Source organism: Merops nubicus, unplaced genomic scaffold (genome assembly GCF_000691845.1).
Source record: "Merops nubicus isolate BGI_N331 unplaced genomic scaffold, ASM69184v1 scaffold1256, whole genome shotgun sequence".
Taxonomy (NCBI): domain Eukaryota; kingdom Metazoa; phylum Chordata; class Aves; order Coraciiformes; family Meropidae; genus Merops; species Merops nubicus.
The window spans coordinates 8,205-19,515 of NW_008612715.1; the positions used below are offsets into that span (position 1 = coordinate 8,205).

General features: G+C 45.8%; 1 protein-coding gene across 1 annotated transcript in view; it reads right to left on the reverse strand.

Annotated features, from left to right (window-relative positions):
• Positions 1-11,311, reverse strand: part of GLRX3 (glutaredoxin 3) — a gene marked incomplete at its 5' end in the record, with an annotated part of 14,314 nt that overhangs the window by 2,519 nt on the left and 484 nt on the right. Inside the window, 6 exons of the mRNA XM_008941614.1 lie at positions 1,039-1,091; positions 3,209-3,266; positions 4,760-4,821; positions 4,914-5,086; positions 8,238-8,439; positions 9,047-9,121. Coding sequence (XP_008939862.1) covers positions 1,039-1,091; positions 3,209-3,266; positions 4,760-4,821; positions 4,914-5,086; positions 8,238-8,439; positions 9,047-9,121 — 623 coding nt within the window. The remainder of the gene's footprint in view (positions 1-1,038; positions 1,092-3,208; positions 3,267-4,759; positions 4,822-4,913; positions 5,087-8,237; positions 8,440-9,046; positions 9,122-11,311) is intronic.

Below are 11,311 nucleotides of genomic sequence, written 5' to 3' on the forward strand. Positions count from 1 at the left end.
TCCAACCCCCCTGCAGGGAGCAGGGACATCTGCAGCTAGAGCAGGTTGCTCAGAGCCCCATCCAGCCTGGTCCTGAACACCTCCAGTGGTGGAGCATCCACAGCTTCCCTGGGCAACCTGGGCCAGGGTCTCACCAGCCTCAGAGTGAAGAACTTCCTGATTTCTAATCCAAACCTCCCCTCCTCCAGTTTAAACCACTTAACACTCATCCTGTCACTACAAGCCCTTGCAAAAAGTCCCTCCCCAGCTTTCTTGTAAGCTCCTTTCAGCCCTGGCAGCCCCCAGCAGGTCTCCCCAGCTGGAGCCTTCTCCTCTCAGCTGCCCCAGCCCAACTCTCTCCTGCTGGGCTCCCAGCAGAGGGGTTCCCCCCTCGGGGCATTGCTGGGGCTCCTCTGGCCCCGCTCCAGCAGCTCCCTGGCTCTGCTGTGCTGAGGACTCCAGAGCTGCCCCAGCACTGCAGGGGGGTCTGGCCAGAGGGGGGGGGACAGCCCAGGACAGGGTTGGGGTTTTCTGGCCTGCACTCACTCACTGTTGGCTCATGTTGAACTCTTCACCAACCAGCCCCCCCACGTCTTTCTCTTCAGGACTGCTCCCAACCCATTCCCCACCCAGCCTGGATTTGTGCCTGGGATTGCCCTGACCTAGGTGCAGCACCTTGCACTTGGCCTTGTTGAGCTTCATTAGGGTGGCACGAGCCCAGCTCTCAGTCCTGCCCAGGTCCCTCTGGACAGATCCCAGGGGAAGGGGTTCTTTCATGTCAACAGTCACAACAAAACCCCAAAAGATCCACCACTGCAGTGAACTCCCCACTGCAGGGCAGACAATCACTGTGGAGCACACCACATCTGGCTTGGTATCCAATCAGTGCAGGAGGGATTTACACCATGGGCCTCCATGTAAAGATACTTGAAAATACTTTTAAAGAAAGAAGATTACATTTGGGGAAATCTTCCACTGATCTTTGTCTTTATAAAACGTAGTTTTTAACAGAACTGGTTTCCCAAACCAAATAAAAAAAAAACAAACACACTTACATACCCAGTGCTATTCATGATTTCTATAATTTGCCTGCTGAATCCACATTTTGCCATCTAGAATGCAAAAAAAACCACCATATGTTAAAATATCTGCTGTATTTAATGCACAGAATTCCAAGTCCACAAGCTACACCAAAGCCATGACCAATATACCACTAGTGATGGCCTTGCTGGATGAGCAATGCTGCTAAATCCTCTCTTTTAACTCTTCTTTTATTCCCTGAGCTTTCAACAGTACTGATTGTGTCTTTATGTACTCTGCTGGAAGAAATGGGAGCATTAAGAACATTAAAACACTTCCCTCAGATGTGGTGTGGAAGGACATGAGGAGAATCTCCCTTCTAGGTCTGGCAACACTGTCTTGAAAACTGGGTATTTTCTGCACACCCAAAAAGCCAAAGCCAGAGGTATGAGGGGTACAAACACTTCACTGGTAAAACAGACATGATTTATCTGAGACAAGGGCTACCCTTTACTCACCATTCTATGGTCACCTGATAAGCAGGCTGCAAGTCCAGCAGCTCCCAACTGCCATTAAAACTGACAGTATCTACTGCAAGCTCCTCGTGTTCACAGCATAAGGACAAAGAACACATTTTTTTAGGCACTGGATAGTTAATCCAGACCAACCCTTAGTGGTGACTCCACCTCAAGCAGAATCCAAACGTGTTAAACAACCTGCCCAAACTCTTAGAATCACAGAATTGTTTAGGTTGGAAGAGACCTTTAAGATCATCAAGTCCAACCATCAACCTGACTCTACCAAGTCCACTGTTCATCCAGGTCCCTCAGCACCACATCTGCACATCTTCTAAGCCCCCCAGGGATGGGGACTCCACCACTGCCCTGGACAACCCTTCTGGGGGGGAAATTGTTCCTAATGTCCAACCTAAAGCTCCCCTGGGGCAACTTGAGGCTGTTTTATCTTCTCCAATCACTTCTTGTTTGGGAGCAGAGCCCGACCCCCCCCTGGCTCCAGGCTCCTGTCCGGAGCTGTGGAGAGCCACAAGGTCTCCCCTGAGCCTCCCTGCTCTCTGGTAGGCAAGACACATGTTTTAAAGGAGACAAAAGTGCCTCTGTGTAGAAGGCCTCAGCCCAACCAGCTCATCACCACTGTTTGGGTGGACCAGCATAACCCCCAGGGGGTAAGAAACAGCCTCCAGCACTCTTAAAACTCTTGTTTTAGAGAAGGCTGAGGGAAGAAAAGGGAAAATGAAGCAGAAGGACAAGCACAGGAGTGAGCTCAGCCCCCTGCCTCTGCCTCCCTCTGGATAAATCCTGAATAAAGGTGTGACACAGAGCCCCTAACCACAGCTACAGTCTGGGGCACAGCACCCCAGTGTGGGGGGTGAGCTCAGTGCCCTTCAGGCCATTTGGCCAGGAAGGATTCCAGTGCCCTGCTGATGCCAAGGGAATCATCTGTCCCCTGGCTGCTCTGAGCATGCCACACACAGCCTGACCTCTGGGTTTAGTCAGGAGTGAATTGAATCCTCACTGTCAGCACATCTGTCTTCAGTCACTATCTTTATTTTGGAGAGCAGGACAATTAAATGGAGCTTAAAGACACCAGGCAGAGACCACCCCATGCCTGTGAGAAAGACTGGATCTTTTATGGACTGGTTGTTATACTTCAGCCTTAAAAACATCCAGCAGCTTTTGTAAATGCAGGTATGAAAGCACACCAGAGTCACAGACACTAAGGACAGGACACCCAGTCCAGTCAGGTCAAGATGGAGAAGTTTCAACAAACACGTGTCCAGAGCTTAAAGTTTTTGGGCCACACTCACAGTGTGAGTCTCAAGCAGGCTAAGATCAGGGGCAGGCTCTAAGAAAATCAGAAGAAAATCCATTCTCTGCCAAACCAATCCATAATTAAGACTGAGAGGACACGTGCAGCTCTTCTGCTCACTCCTGAATTGCAGATTGACTGACAGATGTCACTGCAGGGCTGCAAATTCCCCCAGTTTCCTTCAATACTTTAAGACAGCTCTCTGTATTTTAGCAATATATATCCCTCAGGTAAAACAGGGACTGCTCTTCTATGGCTTACAGAAGCACCAAATAAAAAGACAAATAACTCACTTCCCAGCACTGTTAATTTTCATTAAGAAAAGCAGGGAAAAAAAGCTGATTGTCTTAAAAACAGATCATATTCTGCAACACAATCTTACCTGTTTGCTTCCCTTCATAAAAAGCATCACAGGAGCTTTGTTTATCAAGCTTTTAAGCCTGCAGGAAAAAGACAGACAGAAAACAGGCTGGTTATTACCCAAAGCTTTGCTTCAACAGGAAGGTCAAATGCAAAAGTGGAGAGACAGCAACTTACAGCTTCCCCAAATGCAATTAAAAGGATTATTATAAGCAACTCTGTTCATTTACATGGCTTACAGTAAGCCTAGAGAATGAATCTGAACCATCCTGTAACTTTTAGAGCAGTAATTTACTTTCCTGGATTGGTCTGTAAGTATCAAGCAGCAGCAAGTTTAAGCAGAAACATCATTTTAGGATGTTTTAAACACAATCTATACTTAGTAATATCCATCTTTTGCCCATTGTTTTTCAAACATTGAGTAAAGGAGCATAATTCAGCATCACATAGATTCTGTGACTGATATTCCTTCATTTTATTGTGTCTTAATGTGTTTGAGTAACTACCTGGGAAGAGGAGTTTGGGGTTTTTTTTATGAGTGATTGAGTGGAGTTTGAAAGAGATACCAGCTGCTAGGAGGAAAGACTCATCTGTGTTATGGCCAAAAAACTTCCCAATTGTCACCAGAAAACTCTGACCTCAGCTACACATCAAAGCAACAAGCACCTACTGAAAAGTGAAGAACAAATTAGGCAGCAAGAAGCTACTTGTGACTCATCTGGTGAAGTTTTTTACCACCCAGTTTTCCTTCAGGCCAATTCTACATCAAAAATTGATAAAAATTGATGAAAACTTCACACATCTGCTCCAAAAGTGCTGCTGTTGCTGCTCCTGGGGGACATATTTAGCTGCAGTAACAATCTGACTCTATTAAAACACATTAGCTAAGGCAGCAGGCATTTCCCATCACCTTCTTCCCAAAAACAGATTAAGCAGAGAAAAAACTGATGTATAAATTCAATGAAGTTGCAGATTACACAAGTTTGCAAAGAGGAAGGAAGAGATTGAAGGAAGCTTTCTAAAATAAGTTTTTAAAAGGCCATACAGAGATCACCTCACCCTTACCTATAATTTCATCTCCAACTACAGAAAGCAGCAGTTGGGGTTTGTGGCCTTGGTCAAAGCTACTTGTGTTTTAAAGATTATTTTCTTAGTTATCTGTAAAGGATAGTTGGGGATGTTGGATGGGAATCTGTGGATGCTCCATCTCTGGAGGTGTTCAAGGCCAGGTTGGATGGGGCTTGGAGCAACCTGCTCTAGTGGGAGGTGTCCCTGCCCATGGCAGGGGGTTGGAACTGGGTGATCTTTAAGGTCCCTTCCAACCCAAAGCATTCCATGATTATGAAATTTGGAATGGATAAGGAATCACATTATCCTGTGATAAACTTCTAAAGGAGAGGCAGGTGCTGCTCACTGTACAGAAAACACCACCCTGACCAAGTGCAGGAGTTCTGGAATTAAAGACAACCTTGATGCACTTTAAAATCAAAGAACAGGCATTTCTAGAGGGGGGTTCCCCCTACATAAACAAACAGAGGGAACCTCAAAACCAGCCACCCTTCGCTCATCCCACCTGTCCTCCAGCTTCTGTGCCTTGGGGCAGATCGTGTCCAGCTCTCCAGACGCCTCCAGCTCCTAGGGAGACAGGGGAGGAGAAACATCAGATGGAAACAAAGCAAGGAAAAGAGGCTTCTGAGAAGATGATGAGGAATCTCTCCATTTCTCACCTTGACAATGTCAAGCCCACCTATGAGCTCCCCAGCCACATAGAGCTGGGGGTAGGTTGGCCAGTTAGAGTAAGTCTTCAGGCCCTGCCGAACCTCTTCGTCCGAGAACACGTCGAAACTGCTGAATGAGATGTTGTGTTTGTTCAGGATCTCCACCAGCTGCCTGCTGAAACCTGCCAGGCACAACAGGAGCTGCAGGTCATGTCATGCACAGCCCTCCCATGTCCCTGCTCCTCCCCATTCACTTCAAAGCAGTCAATTCTTGTGGGTAGCCAGCTCAGAACAGCTCGAGAGTGTTATTGCTTTAGCAATGTCTGCAAATGTTATAAAGAAAAGGGGCAAAAAAATCTGTTTATTATTGGGGTTACAAAAGCAAAGCATGAGGGCAGCTTGGCAAGGCTGGTGCTGCTCTAGTTAGAGAGTAAGTAACCTGTGTGTCAGTGTCTCTGCTGCTCCAGCTCCAACTCACAGCTCGAGGGCTGGGGTGCACAGATTTTACTCTGTCCTTTCCTCCTCCAGCTACTGCTGAGAAGAAAAGTTCCTCCCTTCTGTAACCAAGCAGAGTTTTCCTGAGAAAATTCCTCATGTTACTTGTAAAAAAGTTTTACACATGAAACTTTTAATATTCTAGAACTTAGGCTCTATAATCACCTAAATCTTCTTAACCTAAAGAGAAACCCACACTTTCAAACAATTCTCTTCCTACTTTATTTTACTCCACTCTTGCTCCACAAGCTATTTGCTGTGCTACAAAAACTACACTCATCAGGAAAAAGCAGGAAGGATGCTGCAAGATATTGAAAGATTCTGGAATTTTGCTTCCCCTGAACACAAAGGCTTTATCCTGAAGCATTTCAGCATCTGCCACTTGTGCTCAAGAGCAGCTGAGGGAGCTGGGGGTGCTGAGCCTGGAGCAAAGGAGGCTCAGGGGAGACCTTCTGGCTCTGCACAGCTCCTGACAGGAGCCTGGAGCCAGGGGGGGTCGGGCTCTGCTCCCAAGGGACAAGGGGCAGGACAAGAGGAAATGGCCTCAAGCTGCCTAAGGGGACATTTAGGTTGGACTTGAGGAACAATTTCTTGCCCTGGAGGGTTGCCCAGGGCTGTGCCAGGCTGCCCAGGGCAGTGGTGGAGTCCCCACCCCTGGAGGGGTTTCCAAGCCGTGGAGATGTGGGGTGAGGGACACGGGGCAGTGGGGACCTGGCAGGGCTGGGGGATGATTTGACTTGATGAATTAAAGGTCTTTTCCAGCCAAAATGATTCTATGATCATAACACACGTTATAACTCTGCCAACCCATCCTGCTTTAGATCCAAGTGCCCTTGCAATGCTACCAGTTCCCTCAAAGAACTCCAACAAATGCTCTGCAGACAAATGAAAACATCTATACAACTATTAAAAAAAAAAGAGACAGTGCTTAAAGGCTTTAATAAAGGAATAAAAAATAAAGAAGCTTTAAAATGGGAAAACAAAGTGCCATAGAAGAATAACCTTTGATTTCAGCTTGCAAGACCACCTATTAGTTTTTGAAATATGGATTTTTACTGCAGTTTTCCTGCTCTGCAGTTTATGGAGCTGTGAAGTAGCAGTGTTTATATGCATGGCATTGAAGCTGCTTCTCCTTCTACCACTGAAGTGTTGAGTTCATGTACAGCCTGAAGTGAAACAGAGATTCTGAAATCTTCTGCACGTCTGGGAGTTCATTAGCAAACAGCTAAAGGCTGATGGCTGATGGTTATTCCATCACCAATACATTAACTCACTGCTACTGGAAGGAACTGGGAGGGGGGAGAGAAAAAAAAAGCTTTATTCAGCTGTAGGCAATTACATGCAAAGTAGAAAGATTGATTGGTTGTGCTTCATTCTGAAGGGTTATAGTAGAGGCCTGGAAGTGTTTGCTCAGGGATAAAATGCCAGAACAGTTTTATTTTCATAGCCAAGATTTAGGCTGGATTTCTGAAGAAGCATCATCATACATGAGACATAAAGAACAACTAAACTGCTAAGAAAATGTTTCAAGCAGCTATCCAGACCCTCACTGCAGATTGTACAGCAAGAAAAGCTCCTGAAATAAATGAGGGTATTAATGAAGTAAACAAATCAACACTCCCCCAGCCCAGAAGAAGCCCCTGAAGCAGCACAGCAGACACAGCCAGGCACACAACTGGCAGTGAAGAGGCAGCCAAGGGCCCAGGGTCACTCCCACCACCCCTGGCTGCCTCCTCCACACAGCAAACTGCCAACTGCAAGGTCCCAAAATGGAGCAGGGCTCCCTCAACCTGCCAACTGCACCAAAGAATTGGGTGCAAGCTTGTTATCTTCCAAGCAAAAGAGGTGTCACCCCAGAACACGTTCACTGTTCAGCAGCAAGGCCTGAAGAAACATCTACTCTACCTAATTACAATATGCAAATTAACCTGTTATACTTTTAAGTTGCTTTTCATATTGAGTTTATGATGAAGTCACAGAACAGAACCATGGAATTCTTTTGGTTGGAAAAGACTTTTAAGCTCATCAGGTCCAACCACTAACCCAGCAGCACCAGGTCCAACCTGATGATTCTGTGATTCTCTGGATAACCCCAACTGTGCTTTTTTTGCACCCCAGAGGTACTCATAAAGACCAGGAGCTCATCAGAGCACTGCTCTGTTCCACACAGGTATTACAGAGGATGTATCAATGGATGCACTTCATGACTCTGCTTCAGAATAAGCCAAAATTTCCATTCCCACAAAATTACCCATGAATTCCCATGACAACAGGTCCTTCTCAAGCACCTACAGCCCTGCTGTTACACAGCACAAGCAGAGAATTATCTTCACATAAGCAGGTGGAACTCCATCAGCTCTTCAGGGGAGCAAAGACCCGTGCAGAACCTCCCCAAATCCCAGGCTGACAGCAGCAAACACCCATGCAGAACCTCCCCAAATCCCAGGCTGATCCCCAGCAGCAGGATGAGCTGAAAGCCCTGGAGTCTGGTGTTACTTTGGAAACTGCTTCTACTGCAGTGATTCCAGACCCTATCAATGCACTGAAAGGAAAGAGCAGCCTTGGAATGAGAAAGGAGAACAGCAGTGTGCAGAAACCAGCCCAGCAGAAGCCCAGCCAAGCATGGGAGGCCTTGGGACACCCAGGGTCCTGCCCTTCCCCTCAGATTTCTGCCACCCACCCACAGGAACATCTGAAAAGCACCCTGCAGATCTTTCCAGAGCAGCTGCAAGCACACGTAGGTGTGGAGGGCAGAGACAGAAGGAGTTGAACCCGAGCTGCTGGCAGAGCCCAGGGCAAGCTCTGCCAGGCTGAACGGGACCTCCAGCAGGTCCTTACCACAGCGAGGTTCTTTGGGAGAGCCCTTCATGAAGAGCATGCAGGGGGCAGCACTGATGAGCCGTTTCAGCCTCAGGCTGAGCTCCTCCTGGGGCCCAGCCCTGGGGGTGGCAGGGGTGGGGGTGCTGGACTCGTGGCGTTGCACCTTCCTGGTGAGCTCTGGGGCGTGGGCACCGTCCAGCCTGTCCACTTGCTGGGAGTTCTGAGGAAACCAAACCACAGGCCTGTGTCAGAGGGGTTGGATTTGGAATTTGTACTGTCATAAAAACAACACTAAAAGCACCATATAAAGTATAGATTTTCAGAGGCAGGGTGGATTAGTGTATTGATCTTTCAGGCTTTAGTTCCAAGGCTCGCGCCGTGCTGGTGGCTGGTCACTGTTAACACCAGCAAATTGGCTCCTAGAAGTGTTTAGTAAAGAAAATAGTCTGAATTTTATTATCACAGGCAAGCGTGACCCAAACACATTTGTCATTTCTACCAGAAGATGATTTTGGGGGTTTTTGCCACGCTGTAGAACTACTGCCAGACAAGGAAACGTTATTAGAAAATTTCTGACCTGATACAAGGTCCAACAACTAAAAGAAAAACTATGTAAGAAACCCAAAGCAACTCAGGAAGCTCTGAAATATTCCATGTGAAGTCTAAGAAGCATTTCTATCTATTTTTTTAGGTTCCACTGGATAGACTTAGGTCACATATGTAAGTGTTTCTGCACTGAGAGAGTTCTTGAGGTTCTGCTCTTGTGGAATTAGTAACAAAAAAAAAGTGTATGTATTGAGAGTCTCTTAAATCCATTTTTTTGTTACCTTAAAGAATAAGAAGGTTGGAACAGAACTGATTCCATATTTTTCAGATACTTCAGGCACAGCTTCAGCTTCCAGCTGAAAAAAAAAAACACAAAAAAGAGAAACCCATTATTTCCATAATCTTCCTTAAAAGTTTGTCTGGGGAGGTCAGTGCTGTCTGGAATGTTCTCCCAGGCATTTTCTACCTTCAGAAAGGATTTGATGCAGAAGTTAGTGCCACATTTGCATGTCAATGAGGCTGGCTGGGCTGGCCTGTCACCCACCCAGCCACCAGGGTGTCAGAACAGGTTCAGGGGGTTTTATTTTGTTGCACATTTCAAAAGACGCCCGGAGGCTGCGAATAAAATTTTTTTGGTGCACTAGTGACCTAGTAAATTTTCAATCATATGCAGCTACTGCTATATTGAAATCCATAAATCACTGACCCCAGTTATGTCATGATTACAGTGCTTATTTTCTGCCCACAGCAATTCTTGCTGTTTGCTCTATTGACTAATTTCAAGGGGCAGTACATCACCACTGACATTTGCAGCCTCCTGCAAATTATGAAGGAGGAAGGAGTGTTTCTTCAATAAGCTATTGATGTCCACTAAATCTTGGTTTTTAACTCCTGCAAGGCCACTGAGCACTGAGGGGCAAGTCTGTTGAGTTCACTGGTTCTAATTTTACTCAGCATTCAGGTGCACACCTTGAAATGACACAGTGAAGTGATTTGCCAAGGAAACAGATCTCTTCATTAACTCAAATTTGTGATTTTGTGTGCACAGGCTAAGAGCTGACTCGAGTGCCAGAGGATCCATTAGGAGGTGGGTTAAGACACCAGCTCTGTGATAACTGCAGAGTTCATGGCTAAGAAAGTGGCAATACATCTAAATGTTGTGATTTTCTGTGCACAGGCTAAGAGCTGACTCAAGTGCCAGAGGATCCATTAAGACACCAGCTCTGTGATAACTGCAGAGTTCATGGCTAAGAAAGTGGCAATACATCTAAATGTTTCAAACAGAAACCTGCAATCCAGTGGAGAGAAGAAAAAGCTTTTCAAATCCTTACTCCACCAACCACAGGGTGACATTCCAGGCAGAAGCAAGGACAGAACTACTCCTCAGTTTGCTCCCTGCTCTTCCTTGCACATCTTAGAAAATCCTGGGATTGTTCTCACTGTGAACTGAAATGCAGTGAGCCTCTGAGTGTTTCAGTATCAGAGCATGGTTTGATTTGCTCCAGCTACAGGCTCTTCATGAATTCACTCAATACAGCAGCAACCCAGCAGGAGAAGTCAAAAAGTCAGAGCTGAAGCTTCACCTCTGTTCCTGTAAATCAAAGCTCCAGCAGGAGCAGCTGAGGCACCAAAGCTATAAACTGAGAAGTGTAAATAGGTTCCAAAATGATTAAACAACTTGCAGCTATAATATTCATTTTCTTTTCCAGTAAAGTTTCTTACTCACTTGGACACTTATGTTGCACACTGGTGGGGTTCACACATACAGAATACATTTATTCTCTTATTTTAGTAACTTGCTCTTATTGGTACAACTTGCCAAAAAAAAAACCCCAAGTACACCAGTAATACTGGGGGGGGAGGAAGTGCCATTAGTTTAGTTTTGTAACATTTGATCACTTTGGAACCTTGTTATTAAAAATTAAATTACAGCTGAATAATAAAGGTTATAAATAAATAATACCTGGATTTGAATAATAAAGAGGCAACAGAGGTTTGGAACATTCTTGGGCCTACTAAAAGCTATAGAAACTCCATCTAAATTTAAGCATCTTGAATTTTGGAAATGTTGAAGATCAATCTTTTGAAGCTCTAGTAAAATAGTTCTCTCCTCCTGTTTTACAGGGAGAAATACCAGCTGAGAGAGGAATCATTAAAAACCCCCACAAAAGCTAAAGGCTGTAAGAAATCAGATTAAAACTCACACACACAGCCAGCTGCCCCATTGCCCCCTGCCCTCAGAACCCCTAAAGTGTCTCATTAACAGGAGAAAGTTGGTTTAAAACAAACACTGTGTTGATGAACTGCTTTCATTTTTCCCCTCTATGCTGGTTTTCTTGCCAGGATGTGCAAATCTCCCCAAAAATAAAGCACCTGAATGTGTTTGTGCCACCCAGCAGCACACAACCATCACCTCAGAGTGACCACGTCACACAGATCCCAATTTACTTTTTTAAACTTCATCAAGGTTACTCAATGAAGGCAGAGAAGGACAACAAAGCTGGGGAAGGGTCTAGAGGCCAAGTGTGGGGAGGAGCAGCTGAGGG